Source organism: Plodia interpunctella, chromosome 23, assembly GCF_027563975.2.
Source record: "Plodia interpunctella isolate USDA-ARS_2022_Savannah chromosome 23, ilPloInte3.2, whole genome shotgun sequence".
Lineage (NCBI taxonomy): Eukaryota > Metazoa > Arthropoda > Insecta > Lepidoptera > Pyralidae > Plodia > Plodia interpunctella.
Genome location: NC_071316.1, coordinates 3840815 through 3857325, shown reverse-complemented (window position 1 = coordinate 3857325; position 16511 = coordinate 3840815). Strand labels below are relative to the sequence as shown.

The following is a 16511-nucleotide window of genomic DNA, read 5'->3' as shown; positions in this document are numbered from 1 at the left end:
GCTCCAGAATTTTCTACTACACGCTAGATGTCACTGTTCCGTGAATATAAAAGGCGCGCTCGACCAAGTTCGACATAGAATTTGAATTAAGAGTATTGTGTTGCAAGTGCTCGCAAGAGAACTAATAACGAGTTTCACTCACTGCGTTTACCTATTACGCGTTTACTAGTTTATTTATTATAAGAAAGAAGAAAATGTCCCTACTACCATTTGTGTTCGGCTACGAATCGCCACGCTACTACCATCACAGCTGGCCTAGCCGCCTGATCGATCAAAATTTCGGCTTGGCGTTGACACCGGACGAAATGCTCACGGCTGTGGCGTGTCCGTTGCTGTCCACAGACTACTACAGACCCTGGAGACAGCTGGCGGCGGCGGCGCGGGACATCGGCTCGAACATCAAGGCCGACAAGGACAAGTTGCAGATCAACTTGGACGTGCAGCATTTCTCGCCTGAGGAGATCTCGGTGAAGACGGCGGACGGGTTCGTGGTGGTGGAAGGCAAGCATGAGGAGAAGAAGGACGAGCACGGCTACATCTCTCGGCAGTTCGTGCGGCGGTACGCGCTGCCGGAGGGCGCGGCGCCGGAGACTGTGGAGTCGCGGCTGTCGTCCGACGGCGTGCTGACCATCACCGCGCCGCTGAAGGTGCCCGACGCGGTCAAGGGTGAGCGCAAAGTGCCCATCGCTCAAACGGGACCCGTGCGCAAGGAGATCAAGGATCAGAGCGGAAAGGAGAAAGGGAATAAATAATTTTCACTAGGTATTTTAAAAGTTTATTTTCAGACTGATACTGTGATCTCCTAGGTTTAATTTACTTGCTTGTAATTTTTTTTTTATTTGAAATAAAGTACAATAATTACCGTGTATTAATGGCTTTTTTATTTGAACACCTTTACTAGACTTAAGACATCTAATATAAAGTCCTTCATAATACATAACATATTCTAAAAAACAACGTCGACCATTCGAGCATCATTCACGACCATAATCATCATCACTTTTACGTTACATATAAGTAATAAATAAAATTAATTGAAATAAAAAATAAATCTTAAATCGCCATCGTAATAAAAATAGTTAAATTATAAACAAAAATTAAATAAACACAAATTGATTACCTATGGTTGTCGTGAATGATCATGAATGGTCGACATTCTTAATTTTAGAATGCGCCCCACACGGGGCATCTATTTCTAAGTCATGCGTATGATGACGTATTTAACCCACGAACTTACCAATGACCAAACGTGGGGTAGTCGAAGCTCTATTTTATTACGACAAATACTTAATTACCTTGGAAAAAGAAAAAAGTATTTTCAGTTTTTATGTCAAACGGACAACGTCCATTTGTCATGTCTACTGTACTGTCTATCAATTGCCCAATACCAATAGGTTACGAGTTATTTTGTTCTTTATATTTTGTACCAAAAATTGTGTTGTGTACGTACACTAATATTAACTTTTAATAATGATTCTAAGACTAGGAGCAAAATTATGTAATGTTGTTAGACCGTGTTTAAACCAAGTACGGAACATTAGACCTTCAGTGAAAATAGACAAAGAAACATTCCAGTTGACACTAGACGTGCGGCAATTCGACAAGGAAGAAATCAGAGTGAAAGCCAGGACAGAATTCATCATAGTTGAAGGCAAGCAGGAGAGGAAGACCAACAACGGCTATGTTATTCGACAATTTGTCAGAAAATTTAAATTACCAGTAGGCTGTGACCCGCATACTATTAAAACTAAACTATCACCTGATGGCATCTTGACGGTGACAGCGCCACGGAAATTTTGTGAACACAACTTGCCGTGTGAGCGGATAATTCCCATAGGAGTTGGAGAAAATGAAGAAATCGATCAGTCCTTGATCCCGGTTACCAAACCCAGTGAAGAAATAAAAAAGGACCCATGTGCTGCATATCTCTCTGATGATAAAAATAAAAGCAAGTCTGACCCTGGTCCTAATAAAGTTAATAAGAAATAATGTGTTGTTTTTTAAGTTTATGAATTTAGCATTCCTTGATCGCTACTAGACACAGGATATGCAGGGCAGGATTAGGTACTAGGGCCTGTCATGAAACAAAACACTAGCGCGCATGGATTTGGTAAGTACTTCTACAACGGAGTACATACCAACTAATTCCATGCTAGCGCATTATTGCATCCACAAGTTATCTTTTTTTTTCGCGATATGGGAAAAAGAGACAGCATGTGGACGAACAAAAATTCCACATTGGGCTTAATGGCAATATTAGACTTAAATCATGATGATAGTTTGGCGGGTGTTAAACGCATTTTTACAAAAGAAGACACACACACGTCGACACACTAAGAAGGAAGATGCCTATACTATCAAGTCTCGTTGTTACCATTTCAGAGTTTGATGAAAATTCTTTCGTAGTTGCTTTTATGGTTAATGGCGTAAACAAACAATTACACTGAAACAAAAATAACCAAATAATGTTTACTACTTAAAATATGCCAGACTCAATACGTGGGAGGGTGTGGATTGTGTGCTATATTTGCTTTGATTGTGGCTTTGATGAATCAATTCTATGTGTAGCAATAAAAAGGTGGTTTTGCTACTTATCTATTTTTGTTTTTGAAAGACACGATGCCATTTATATGTTCAGGCATAACACGTTATCAGTTTATACAATGTTTTTATACCTGCCTGTGGTATATACACACGACTATCATTAAATGTAGGTAGATAGCTACATTTTTATAGAAGTACTCATATAAAAAGATATTCAATAGTAATTAAAATAATGAATATTCAGATGAGCTATCAGGAAATGAAATAGATAAATATTGTTCTTCACTATTGTAACAATAAATTATGATGACAATTACCAATTTACGACAAGGTAGATGATAACCACAATTTCTATAAGAATGATCCGAAATGCTCGATTCTCACGCAATCCAAGTTTTTCTGAAGGTCTAGTCTACTGTTTTTGCATTTACAAAAAAATCGCAGTCAAAAGCAAAAGTTCTAGAGAACGCATCGATCGATCAAACTTTTTCGTTTGTAAATTTGTTTAATGCCATTGAAATAAAATTGAGAATTCGTTTACGTGATACTCGGGGCGATAACGGTGACTTATATGGATACAAGTAAGTATAAGTATAGAAGAATGTTAAATGATTCCAAATACTAAAAAAATACAGCCTTTAATATACATTACATTTTCCTACAGTACAAAGGAATGGAATACGTTAAAATTACTTACACATATACTTTATTTATTTAATTAACTTTATTATTTCAAATAAAAACAAATGGCGTATTTTTTGCTGGAAGATATATATCTTCCAGCTAAAAATACTTTCTTACTTATGTTTTTTCCTAGCACAATCATCATTCTGGACTAAAATAACAGGGAAAAATTAACGTCGCCTATAAATAAATAAAAAGAACATTGACAAGGTCAATAAATACAAGAAATTCCTACGTAATACAAATATAAACTCAAGGATTATTTCAGAAGTGATAACACGAAAAAAATAATTCTATCGGTAGGTACAAAATAATTAAAATACACTTGTTATTAAGCAAATTCTCGCCCAAGCAAATAAAATGCATGGCAACGAAAAATTCAGATAATTGTAAAAAATAAATACACAACATGTATGTCCTTACATCTATTACGCATGACTAATGAACTTCAACATAGTTGCATCCAGAACTATCCAGACGATCTATATTCGATCGACGATTCACTCACCCACGTCACTGCCCAATATAAATAAACGAATCCCGCTCGCATTCCCGCAGTACGAGCAAAATAGTGATAGAAAGCTGAGTAAAATGTCTCTCCTGCCTTATCTCTTCGACTACGACCACCCTCGCTGGCCAAGGCGACTCCTCGACCAAAATTTCGGCTTAACTCTCTCTCCAGAAGATGTAACATCAGCTGCAAATTTGAATTCTCCCTTAATCTCTCGATTGAAACCGTGGTGGCCCGACGCAGGATCTTCGATTAAAACAGAAAAGGACAAATTCCAGATCAACGTAGACGTACAACATTTCTCACCAGACGAAATCACAGTCAAGACTTCCGATGGCTTCATCGTCATCGAGGGGAAACATGAGGAGAAAAAAGATGAACATGGGTTCGTTTCGAGACAATTTTCGAGGAGATTCAAGTTGCCTGAGGATATAAACGTTGATGCTGTGCAGTCCAGGCTATCTTCAGATGGAGTTCTGACTGTAGTAGCTCCGAAAAAAACAGCTGTTGCTAAAGGCGAGAGAATAGTTCCTATCACACCTACGGGACCTATAAGACAACTTGTGGATGAAACTAAAAGTGAAGTTGTAAGTTAATTGATTTTGTAATTTTAAGACTGTATTTGTGTTTATGTTATTGTTTTTATTACAATAAATTATATTATTTATTATGTCTATTGTTTTTTTCGCCTACTTGCAACTTCGAACAGCTTCTTAAAGCTTTCAGGCACACGCACAGTCAGTAGGCTATTCAACTATTTATACGCAGTTAAAATTTGGTTTGTTCATTCGATAACTCTTTATTACACTTGTCCTTAATGAAATCATGCTCAATTTCCTGCAAAGTCTTTCCATTAGTTTCTGGCAAAACAAAATAAAGGATTATGGTACATACTGCAGTTATGCACGCACAGATAATGTAATATACCTCCATGCCAAACGCATCAATAACACTTGGAGTCATTTTTACAGCAATAAATAATAACAAAAATGACGTACTTGCAGTTGAGGCTGAGCCCAGACCTCTTACTGAGCTTGGGAACATCTCGCTTATGAAAGACCAACCTATACTCATGAATGTTATAGAAAAATATATATACATAACTAAGGAAGTCATACCAAACCATAATAAATTTGACGATTGGTAATACAGATATGCTGCTAAAAATAATATACAAAAAGTTGTCACAATACTACATAAACAGTATAGAAAACGTCTAGGCACATGTTTAACAGTGAAAAATATAGAGCCAGTGCCACATACCCTAATAAAATCAATAAGCACCATTATCAAGAAGTTGTCTACGTTGTTTGAGAAAGTCTGCTTTATTAAATCAGGAGCATAGAAATTGAAAACATTGGTACCGCAAAATTGTGTTTGAGTGAAAACAAGGAAACATATTGAAAATGGGACCATAAAAGGCCTGCTGAATACTACTTTAATAGTCTCCTTGACATTGAGATCTTGAGATTTATGTTTCTGCTTACATATCGCTGCACTCAACTCTCTATCAGCTACATCGCTTTTAGCTCTAAACCAGTAGAAAAAGTCAGTTCCGTCTTGAATTTTTCCCTTTGTTATAAGCCACAGAGGACTTTCTTTTAAATACACAAGAATAATGACTGGTAATATATTAGGTATACAAAATACATATGAAGCGGTTCTCCAATACAAATATGTACCAGCAGAATGAGAAACAAGAATTCCTATATTTAATGATAAAGATATTGAGATAAGCATCATGGATCTATGTTTTGGATCAGTAACTTCACTAAGGTAAACAATAGACATTGTTCTAAACAGGCCAGCACATATTCCCGCGACGGCTCTTCCAAGTAATAGAAGGTAGATGTTGCTGCCCAAGCCCATGATAAGCCAGCTGAAGACGAAGGGAATGGCGAGGAGGATGAGACCGATTCTTCTTCCATACCTGTCTATAAAGGGTCCTGCGACGAAGCAACCGAAAGCCATAGTAAGCGTGGAGATAGAGGCTGAAAAATTTGATACTTTGAATAGCAAAATTTTATTTTATTAACTATCTGCAGGATAGGTAGTTGAAATATCTTTTATTGTGTCTGCTTTTATAGACTTCTTATAGCTGAAAAATCTAAAACTATACAAACGTTATTTACACTTTTTTCGGACATTAATCATCATATCATTAAACATGCCGCCTGATTCCAATGATATACCATGTAAGGACTTTTCTATCCTGATTATTTCACATACCACTATTATTTCACATAGTGTTACAACGTTGAAAAGGTGGAAGGTGATAACAGCTTACCAATCCAGGTGTCGTATTTGGCGTCATAGTCGATTCTGTCGTCATCCTTCAGCTGAGGCAGCAGAACTGCACTGTAGGCGAAAACAATGCCGGCGCTGATGCCATAGAGGCTGGTGGCTACGGCTGCAAGCACCTGAAAGTTTATTTTTTGTTTAGGCTCCACACCATCGCCAACTTGGATAGATGCCGACGCGTTTTTATTTTTCGCAATGAAAAATCAGCAATGTACCTACACTGCACCTACACTACCTGTACCGCAAAAGTTTGGCGAACTGCTCGCGGATAGTGCAGAGCCTACATGTTACGAATGGAACCATTCAAGTCGATGTCGTGAAAGATCTACCTACGTCCCAAATGATCTGACAACTAGGGATGCTGACGACCGTGCGCAGTGCAGACGAATAAGTAGGAAAGCGGATCTGGGCTCTGACCCTTAGTGGCTAAGGAAGAAAACCGGGAAAATGCTCAGAAGAAAAAGATGTACCATTCAAGGTGATGCCTGTCAGTGCGTGACAAAATCCCTTTAAATCAATAAAGAAAAAAGAAAAAAAAAACCGGTGATGCCTCAAAAAATCCTCGGTCCACGCAAAATCTGCTGGACAGATTTCAGTTAACTTTGGTACATAGATAATTGTCCCGTAAACGTTAAGTCATTCCAGGTTACATTCCACAATACTACCCCATATTTATTTTGTTCTTATTCATATTTAGTAAGAAAAATGAAACAAAAGGGAAAAATATTTAACATCTTGATACAAAAGTTATTCATTCCAAAAGACGATTATGAAGTGGGTGTTGTGTTAATTAAATATAATTCATAATTTACCTGCCGAAATACATTCGTAGAAAATACGCACGAAATCTTCATATTCACCAATATTCACAGTTCTCTCAGAATTCATTTAGTCACCAAACTAAACACACGAAATTTTCACATAAACGGTGATAGCAGTCAGCATTTCACTGAATGTCAATAAAATTTTTTAAAACATATGTTAAATACGTGAGTGAGTACTTAAATATAAAGGCAGTAACACACAATCGGCGGTTCAGCGGCTATACTTTAGGGCCCTCTCATCTCCACACGATTGCTTTCGAGGATGTGACGCCTTAGTGGCGTCACATCACACATGGCCCAGTATCAAATGTATAGAGATAACTTTAAATTTTTTAAGATTCATCTGTGATATTATAACCTGCCGCTTGCCTAAAACGTCAACCCTCCTCTTTTTTGCCTATCAGCTGTTTAGGCTGTGTTCCTTAGTCGCCTCGTACGACATCCATACGCGGCTATATTTTGTGGCTAAATGTACCTATTACTTATCGTTGCCTGTGAAAGTACCTTATTTGTGCCTCCTGCTGCGGCTATTCCGGCATATGTGCGGGCCACGAAACCATACTATATTGTTATACTATTTTATTATATGTACTAGATGTTATCCGGGGCTTCGCTCCCGTGGAAATTTGCGATAAAATATAGCCTATAGCAATGTTGGATAATGTACCTTTCTAATGGTGAAAGAATTTTTGAAATCGGTTAGGTAGTTTCGGAGATTACCCGCCTCAAACATACAAACTCAAACACTTACCTCTTTATAATAATAGTATAGATACTGGGGTATTATGTAATCTGTGGTATAGATTATAAAAACAAAGACCTCTATCGCGTCTATCTATCGTTTTGTGACAAACTCAAAAATGACTACACGGATTTTCATGCAGTTTTGACCAATAGATAAGGTAGTATGATTTCTGAGGAAGGTTTATATAAATAAAGTATATAATTTATTATGATTTTGTCGCTAGTAAAATATAACTAAGTAATACTATTATTACCAGACAATAATTTTTTTATGTTTGATTATTATCTACTTTATAGCATAGTATCTACTTATAATAAAGAGTACATACACACTACGTATATGTAATTTATATATGGTGTGGGTAGCCCACGCCACGTTACTATCTCTCTCACTAGTTGGCACCACTAGTCGAGTTGCGATCCTATACATGGATGGTATTCATTAAAAAAATACTATTTAGACAAGTACGTGTCGGGTCCCGCCCATTTTATTGTTCTGAAGGTACAACAGAACATAACTTTTTACGGTAGAAAAACTGAGCTGCGAGACTTGGGTTTTTTACAGCATGTTTTTGATGGCATCTCACTTCTTTTTGTAGTGATAAGTCGAATTTGTATGGAAAGTAGTTCTTTTTTCATATTTCAACATATTTTCCCATGGGAATGTTATTCAATTTCATGGGCTGAACATACACTTTCCATTATACAGGTACAACGATTCATTAACTGCAAATGTAACTTTTATAATTTCCTATATTTATATGGGATTGCAAGTTATTAATGGTGTATCTAGAAAACTGGACCGAAATTCCAAAATTTTTAGGTTTTCCCTTGATGTAGACACTAAACATTAATTGTATTCTAAACTAGCTTTTGCCCGCGGCTTCGCCCGCCTGAATTTCATAGCAAAATCTCAGTAATCTTTTATCGCGTACTTACTCTGCAAGACTGGTAAACATATATGATTCAAATTTGCAATTTTCGCATCTTTAGTTCAATTTCCTGTTCCCCGCTGCGTGTCTCGTCCCGCAAACGTGAAGATGTTAACCCGGGATTCCGAGGACTTTTTGATTCATATCATAATTAGTTTTTCAATTATCCTACGGGAACCTGACCATTTACCGGGATGAAATGTATCTAAGATGTTAACCCGGAATATAAGGTACCTACATATAATACCTATATTTCAAGCAAATCGGTCCAGTAGATTTCGAGTGATGCGCATTCAGACAGACAGACAGAGAAAAATTTCCAAAACTATATTTTCGTCATCTATATCAGTAACTAAGTATATTCCATGAAGAATTTAAAAAAAATCCAATGTACAAATTTGGCCTTTCTTCAATTTTATTATACGTATTGATTTGAAGCTTCTATGTCTGCTAGAAGTGCCTTAGACTTTTGATGATCGGTCAGTCAGTGAGTGAGTGACAAAATCAAGAAACTTTAACAAGGTAAAGTTCTTAAACTACTGGTTCAAATTTTACAGTGTTTATACAATACCTGCTTAGTAACTGAAAATGCAAGCTTCCTGTTTTATCCACAACGAAGTTATTGGGGTTCGAAATTGGCCTGAATTGCTTCGAGAAAAGGATGGTACGGCCATGCCTTTATTTTTGCTCGATTGCGGATTGCAAACTTGCAGATTTTATTTCTGTACTAGCTTTAGCCCGCAACTTCGCCCGTGAATTGCCCTTTTAAAAACCTTAGTTGGGTACCTACCTAAACAGATCCTACAAATCAATAGTGTTTTTACCAGGTTTTTTTACTACCTAGGTCTGAAATGTAGAATAAAAACTCGTCGATTTTTCAGCAACACTATGTACCTACTGCCAACATAAAATATAGGTACCTAGTAAACTTTTGGTATTGGTAGTTACCTACCTAACCTAGGTCTTTCTAAAACGAGTTTTTTTTTTTTTTTTTTTTTATCTTTATTTAGGCAACAAACAGTCGTTTACAAAAATAGAAATTTACATAAACTATGAGTACAATTTAAAGACCTATAGTGCCCTAAAGTGCTATATTTATATAATAAAAAGGGTTAATTACATGGCAGGAATATGTAAATAAAATTAACTTAGCGTAGCTTTCCGCTGTTGCTGGGAACATAACAGTGTTAGGTTAATTAGGTTTGTTATATAATTATAAGTTTGTTATAAAATTATATTACTATCAGTTATTATGAACTAGATTGAAAAATGAGTTTTAATCGTTTTAGAGTAGTATTTAATAGATCTATATTTCTATATTCTTTATTATATATGGTGGTGGAACGATGTATAAATGAGTTACGAGTATAGTTTTTGTGTAAATGTGGAGGAGAGAAAAGTGGAATTTTACGTGAGGGACGTACAGGTAAACGCCTAGGAGTAACAAAGGAAATTTTACTCAGAAGTTTTGAAGAATCAATTAAATTATTAAGAATTTTATATAGAAACACCAAATCAAACATTTTTCGCCTGTCATTTAAGGAAAGAAACTTATGATGAAGCAAGGCCTTATTATATGATTCAAATTGTGTACACTCACGAAAATTTAAAGATTTTATAAACTTTTTTTGTACTCTTTCGATTCTATCTATGTGTACTTTATAATTAGGATTCCATACAACACTCGCAAAGTCCAAAATAGAACGAACAAATGCAAAGTATAAAATTTTCATTGTGATGGTTTGTTTAAATGGTTTACTAATTCTTAATACAAAGCCTAATTTTTGAAAAGCTTTTTTTATTGCGAAATCAATGTGTTTCCTAAATGAGAGTTCAGAATCCATAATTATACCTAGATCTCTAATTTCTGTTACTCTCTGCAAAATTTCGTTATTTATTTTATATTCGTATTTAACAATATTTCTTTTTCGTGAGTAGGTAATAATATAGCATTTATCTGTATTAAGATAAAGCTGATTAGAGGTACAGTAGTCTTGAAGAGCCAGCAAGTCCTCCTGTAATCTGTTACAGTCAACCACAGACCTAATTATTTTATATATTTTATTATCGTCAGCATATAAAAGGTGGTGACTGTTATTAAATATGTGTCCTATGTCATTTATATATAAGGAGAAAAGCAAGGGCCCAATATGGGAACCTTGTGGGACCCCGGAAGGCACAGGTAAAAATTGCGAACAGTATCCTTTAATACAGACGGCCTGACTCCTATTACTGATGTACGATTCAATCCACCTAAGGAGGCAGCCATGTATGCCGGCTTCTTCGAGCTTCAAAATAAGGAGTTTATGATTTAATTTATCAAACGCCCGGGAGAAATCGGTATACACGACATCCACCTGTTCATTGTTATCCATAGCTTGTGATAAAAAGTCAGTAAAAGTTACCATGTTACTTTCAACACAACGACCCTTGAAAAACCCGTGTTGTTCTTCTGCAATAAAATTTCGAACTGACAAAGAAAGATGATGAGTCACGAGTTTTTCAAAAATTTTGCCTAGAATAGATAATTTTGAGATTGGCCTATATTCAGTTATTTGTTCTTTGTTTCTATTTTTTGGAATAGGCGTAATCAAAGATTGTTTCCATTTATATGGAAATACACCTGTATCTATTGATTTTTGAAAAATAATTAACATTGGAATTGCAAGTTCTTCGGCGCAATTTGATATAAGCACAGGATGGATGTTATCGGCCCCGGCCCCTTTGTGTATATTTACTTTCTTAAATTCACAAACTATGGTTTCTAACTCGAATTTTATGTGACTTATATCAACAGTTGTGTCATGTGTTTTATCTTGTGATCTAGATGAAAAAGTGGTTTGTGAACTTACACCATTCGAAGAGATAAAAACAGAACCAAAACAATTATTAAATGCGTCACAAATTTTGTTTCCATCAGTTAAACACTCATCTTTATAGAACATATTTTCTGGAATGTCGTTATGATTCTTTTTTGATTTTACAAATGACCAAAATGAGTTAGGGTTTTTTCTAATATTTTCTTCTGAGAATTTAATATACCTATCATAGCAAGACCTTTCTAATTTTTTAAAACGTTTTCTTAAAATGGAAAAAGTATAATAATCTTGCAAATTTCCAAAGCACTTCCATTTTTTATGACATTTTTCTTTCTCTTTATCTAATTTTATCAAGGGTTGCGTGTACCAAGGAGGGAATTTATGTTTGCTATTAAATTTAGAAGTAGGTACATATTTTTCAATAAATTCGTCAAAAACACTATAAAAGTAATCTACCATAGAATTAACGTCAGACAGAGTGTTGAACTTACTTACCCAATTAATGGCATTGAGTTCCATTTTTATAGACTCGAAATCGGCTTTGAAAAAAGTTTTCTCTTACTTTTCGCATCACTTAAGGAAGATGGAGAAAGAAAGTTAGTGTTTAAAATAATATTTAAGGATTTATGATTCGGATCTTCTTTTACTAAAGGAAAATTACAAGAGTTAACAGTGCATAATTCATTACTAAAAACTAAGTCTAACATTCTATTGTTTAAATTAAATTGATTATTATATTGGGAAAGCAATGAAAAGTTCAAAAAATCCTCGGTAATACAGGCCAAGTTATTGTTATTGGTATGTATATCCATGCATTGGTTATCTACATTATGTGACCAATCCGCTAAAGTGACATTAAAATCACCAAGAACCAGAAAGACGTCGTCTGGATGAGCGTTTATAAAATCGATAACCCTGTCATAAAATGAAGTAAGCAAACACTCATGATTCGGTCCGTGAGATATATACGTAGAAATAATGTGTAAGTAGCGAGGCGATGCAGCGCACGGACGCCGAAGGTCAGGCGAGTACGGCGGCGAGCTTAGCGCCACGGACACCCATACCTCATCTGCCGGCGGCGGCGCACGCATGTCAATCCTGTGTACCGGGCGCAGGTCGCGTCGCACGGCTATCACAACACCGCCACCCATATCCATACCGCTTGCTATTGGGTCGCGATCACATCGATACACCGAGTACCTATTATCAAAGTACTCGGAATCATAGAAGTTATCATTGAGCCAACTTTCGTTTATGCATATAATGTCATAATTTCCTGACAAAACATTTCCTAAAAATTCATGTGACTTTGTACGTAAGCCCCGCACGTTTTGATAGTAAATGGAAATATTATTGTTGTAAGTTGTAAGCGTAGGTAGTGATTATAATCATCTTTGTAAGGAAGGGTTGATAAGTACTGGTACTGGTAGTGGGTAGGTAGGTACTTACATGTAATTTATGGGTAGGTAAGTTGTTAAAAATAAAACAAGGTACATAGGTAATTGAAATTAGGAGAATTTATTAATCTAAATCAGTCTTAAAGAAAACGGAATGAGAATCACATTCATTTAACGCAGGTAACTAGGCGGATAAAATTAAATTTCTAAAACTTGTAATTACACTTTATGCTTTATCACCATTCGCCTGGTCTTTGACTTCCTTGCGGACTGGGCCAGTCTGAGTGATGGTCACCTTGCGTTCTCCTTCCACTGCAGGAGGTACCTTCCTCGGAGCAATCACAGAGAGCACACCATCAGATGACAACCGCGACTCCACAGTCTCTGGTGTACATCCCTCCGGCAATGCGTAGCGTCTTGTAAACTGACGAGAAACGTATCCATGCTGATCTTTCTTCTCTTCATGTTTACCTTCAACGACAATGTAACCATCTGCAGTTTTTACAGAAATTTCATCCGGTGAAAAGTGCTGAACATCGAGGTTAATCTGGAACTTGTCTTTATCGGCCTTGATGCTGGATCCCACATCTCTTGCGGCGGCTGCCAGGTGACGCCATGGCCGGTAATATTCTCTGTTCACTAGGGAACCAGGAGCCACCATAGTCAGCAAGTCATCTGGAGACAAGCCTAAGCCGAAATGCTGGTCCAAGACGCGGCGAGGGCGGTCGAGCTCGTAGTCCAACAAAAACGGAATTAGAGACATTTTCTGCAGGCTTTCCTTTCTTCAATCAAAATTCCTCTTCAGATTGTAAAATTCGCAGCGAAACAGCGAATCGTTTTCTTCCGACGAGTTGCAATGTCTTGCTCCTTCACTTGTTTTATTCAAACTCATATGGAACGGCGCGCGCATCTGGTTTATAATGGTGGCGCTATCTATCTAGAAAAGGGTGGAAACTTCGTGAATGACAGTGCTGCACAACTTGTTTTTCGTTTTGGGCCCGCATCTTTTGTTAGTATTCAAATGATATGGAAATCCATGATGGAAATTATATTTTTATTAAAATTTGAAATTTTAAGTCATTTTAAAGTTTAAGTTTTATTTATTTATGAATAGACTGTTCAAATTATATTTAAGTAACTATTACATATACTATTAAATTAAACATTTTAAGAATGATTATTTTAACAATTAACTATAACATAGTATTTCTTATCTTTTCGTCACTCGAGGTCACAAATTGTCAAAATAATTTGTTGATGTAATGAACTGCTAATATTATAAATTGTTGAAACAATAAAAGTTCGACCTGTTAAACGTTTGTTCTAGTGGTGTTGATGTAATGATTGTTGATCTCAGGGAGTGACTGGGTGCTAGCTAAATCTAGGTTTCACCTTTAACATTCGATAAATGCGAAACGCGCGTAGGTCTAGCGTTAGATAAATATAATAAGCTACACCTCGTCTAGGTCTAATATTCTGAGACCAGCTGCACTTATTATTATAATACCAATGCACAAGGACGTATAAAAAAAGACTTCTCATACGTCCGTGCCAATGCAGTATTAAATAATAACAAAAAAATATTAAATATTTACCCAACACTGAAGATCGAAACTAGTAATTAGTAGTTATTAACTTTAATTTTGAATTAAATAATGAGCTGATGTTACTTATTATTAGTAACATGATTGATTGAGTCGAGACATTTTACGACGATTCTTCAAGTTATTGGGTAGATATTTTTTGCGGGCAACGGATTGGACTGCCCTGCTAACAGAATGGTATTGAAACCACTCGACTAAAATATATTTGTAGTGCTTTCCAGAAAATTCTTTTTTACTATTGCCATCTAGTGTCGAATAGCTTAACCATTCAATGGAGTGTGTGAGTTAGGAAAAACTATTCTAGATGGCGCTAGTAATAGTATTATTTAAAAAAATGTTACACATTTTATAATGTATGTCATGAACATATATTTATTATTTACGTATATTGATTTTCAAAATTTTGTAAATTATTCCTAATTTTTTTTTATGGCAACATAGTGTAGTGTGTTCATTCACCGATTTGTTATTTTCATTCAGTTTCCTTCAATTCACCCAGTCCACCTGGCAATTAATCATTCATTCAATTCTTTATTTCTTATTCATTCATTGTCCGCGCGATTGTGTTCTGTGATTCTGTGAAATAAAAAAAATCTACTGCGTTCGGTAATTTATTTATTGTGATGTGATTGAATATATTTAATTTTATATAATACGTGTGTAAGTGTACAGTGTATTGAAATTGGAACCAGTTTTTCCCACTTAGAACATTCACGTTTGCCGCTACCTTGTAGATGTTGTGATCCTTGTTTTTGTGATTTTACCTGAACGACGACGATGGCAGACAATTCCAAGCTCACTGATGAGGAGAGAAACGAGATCAGAGAACAGTTCTCACAGGTATTATATTCTTTATTATCATTATACGATATGAAAAGTTTCCGGCGTGGCGCAGGTCGCAAAATTGATTTTTATCTCTAATTTATGGTTTTCAAGTAAATTCTTCGCAACTGGATTCATCGAACTTCTCAACTTATAAATATAAAATTTTGAACAATATTTTATATTTATAAGTTGTAGATTTTGATAAATTTGCCTGTGTACTTAGTGTATATACTTAGTGGGGGGTATAATGGGTATAGCTTGCTCTCCTACCTACGCTTTGTTTTTAGTTTTTACGATAGGTTTGTACATACGGTACATACCTACGTACCAAAAGATAGTGTTTAGCCTTATTTTATATTGAACTTTATTTACTTATATCAGTTGAAATAAATTATCTGAAATTCAGAAGAGAAAATGTCCTTCACATATTAGACTGATAGTTGCTACTAATCCTATCTTAGAGTAAATACCTACTATCAAATTACAAAGCATGGTCCTTGCATGGCTATCACCAATGCTCGGCAGACAAAAGATAACATCCAAGTACATAAGTAACTATTTATAATAATCAACCACTCCTGTGTGTGTAAGAGAGATACCATTAGCTCTAATGAAATGTAACCTAATTGATATTAGTGTCACTGATTCATTGTATTCTTCTAAAAAATATAATATCTAGGTATATAATCTGTTTGTGGTAGTTGTCTGTTGTTTTAATAGCTTTATAATCTGATTTTTTGTCCCATTGCCGGGCAAAAGATCCTTAGTGTTCTCCATTCACATCTTATTGAATGCCCTAAGCTCATTTAACCGCCTAGTCCTTGGCCTACTTACATCCTTTTCTGTATGTGTCTGTTAGCTGGAGTTGTCTGGAGAGAATACCTATAGGCCCAATTTTTGAATGCATATTTCAGATATGACTAGTCTATTTCTATTTTAACCTTTATACTTATAAGTTTTATTGACTTGTATTTTTAACATTAACATTACTAGTGTTGGAATAAAATTTTCATTACCTAATAAACATTTTTTAAATTATTATCTTTCCTAACATTTAAAAATTCTGAAGAAATCAACCTTCTAAATCAATCAACATTCTTCAAATAATTAACATGTCTTTAAAATATTTTATTAGCAGTAAAAATGTTATAGTAATAATGAATGTTGTATAGAAATAAACCATTCATAATAATTAAAATTATATTTATTGTAATTTGAACTTATGTACAAATACATAAAAATGTTCTAACACCCTTGTTATATTAAAAATTAAGAAGTAAGCTAAATAAGGACTTGTATCATATACTTCCAAAATATATTTGAAAT

At 35.4% G+C, this 16511-nt stretch overlaps 6 protein-coding genes across 6 annotated transcripts in view; 4 read left to right on the top strand and 2 right to left on the bottom strand.

Annotated features, from left to right (window-relative positions):
• The first annotated feature begins 66 nt into the window (after positions 1-66).
• On the top strand, positions 67-868 carry LOC128680197 (protein lethal(2)essential for life). The gene has a single exon (XM_053763135.1). It carries the CDS (start codon positions 195-197, stop codon positions 750-752), a length of 558 nt encoding a protein of 185 aa, XP_053619110.1. The 5' UTR covers positions 67-194; the 3' UTR covers positions 753-868.
• Positions 869-1470: 602 nt separating this feature from the next.
• LOC128680198 (alpha-crystallin B chain-like) lies at positions 1471-1989 on the top strand. Its single transcript, XM_064436771.1, has one exon. The coding sequence runs from the start codon at positions 1471-1473 to the stop codon at positions 1987-1989; it is 519 nt and encodes a 172-aa protein (XP_064292841.1).
• A 1782-nt stretch (positions 1990-3771) lies between these two features.
• LOC128680196 (protein lethal(2)essential for life-like) lies at positions 3772-4409 on the top strand. The gene has a single exon (XM_053763134.2). The coding sequence runs from the start codon at positions 3820-3822 to the stop codon at positions 4333-4335; it is 516 nt and encodes a 171-aa protein (XP_053619109.1). The 5' UTR covers positions 3772-3819; the 3' UTR covers positions 4336-4409.
• A 47-nt stretch (positions 4410-4456) lies between these two features.
• LOC128680130 (facilitated trehalose transporter Tret1-like) lies at positions 4457-7071 on the bottom strand. The gene is made up of 3 exons (XM_053762970.1): positions 6853-7071; positions 6027-6159; positions 4457-5730 (listed from the first exon to the last, which is right to left on the bottom strand). The coding sequence occupies exons 1-3, from the start codon at positions 6892-6894 to the stop codon at positions 4508-4510; spliced, it is 1398 nt and encodes a 465-aa protein (XP_053618945.1). The 5' UTR covers positions 6895-7071; the 3' UTR covers positions 4457-4507.
• A 5783-nt stretch (positions 7072-12854) lies between these two features.
• LOC128680195 (protein lethal(2)essential for life-like) lies at positions 12855-13688 on the bottom strand. The gene has a single exon (XM_053763133.2). It carries the CDS (start codon positions 13517-13519, stop codon positions 12983-12985), a length of 537 nt encoding a protein of 178 aa, XP_053619108.1. The 5' UTR covers positions 13520-13688; the 3' UTR covers positions 12855-12982.
• Positions 13689-14892: 1204 nt separating this feature from the next.
• Positions 14893-16511, top strand: part of Fim (Fimbrin) — a 35642-nt gene continuing 34023 nt past the window's right edge. Inside the window, exon 1 of the mRNA XM_053762807.2 lies at positions 14893-15200. Within this exon, the coding sequence (XP_053618782.1) occupies positions 15138-15200 (63 nt within the window). The 5' untranslated portion in view covers positions 14893-15137. The remainder of the gene's footprint in view (positions 15201-16511) is intronic.

Bases quoted from the DNA above. Each gene is read 5' to 3' on its own strand.
- LOC128680197 (XM_053763135.1), top strand. From the start codon at position 195: ATGTCCCTACTACCATTTGTGTTCGGCTACGAATCGCCACGCTACTAC.
- LOC128680198 (XM_064436771.1), top strand. From the start codon at position 1,471: ATGATTCTAAGACTAGGAGCAAAATTATGTAATGTTGTTAGACCGTGT.
- LOC128680196 (XM_053763134.2), top strand. From the start codon at position 3,820: ATGTCTCTCCTGCCTTATCTCTTCGACTACGACCACCCTCGCTGGCCA.
- LOC128680130 (XM_053762970.1), bottom strand. From the start codon at position 6,894: ATGAAGATTTCGTGCGTATTTTCTACGAATGTATTTCGGCAG. The intron at 6,160-6,852 runs GTAAATTATGAA...ATAAACTTTCAG, and splicing joins CTACGAATGTATTTCGGCAG to GTGCTTGCAGCCGTAGCCAC. The intron at 5,731-6,026 runs GTAAGCTGTTAT...CAAATTTTTCAG, and splicing joins CAAATACGACACCTGGATTG to CCTCTATCTCCACGCTTACT.
- LOC128680195 (XM_053763133.2), bottom strand. From the start codon at position 13,519: ATGTCTCTAATTCCGTTTTTGTTGGACTACGAGCTCGACCGCCCTCGC.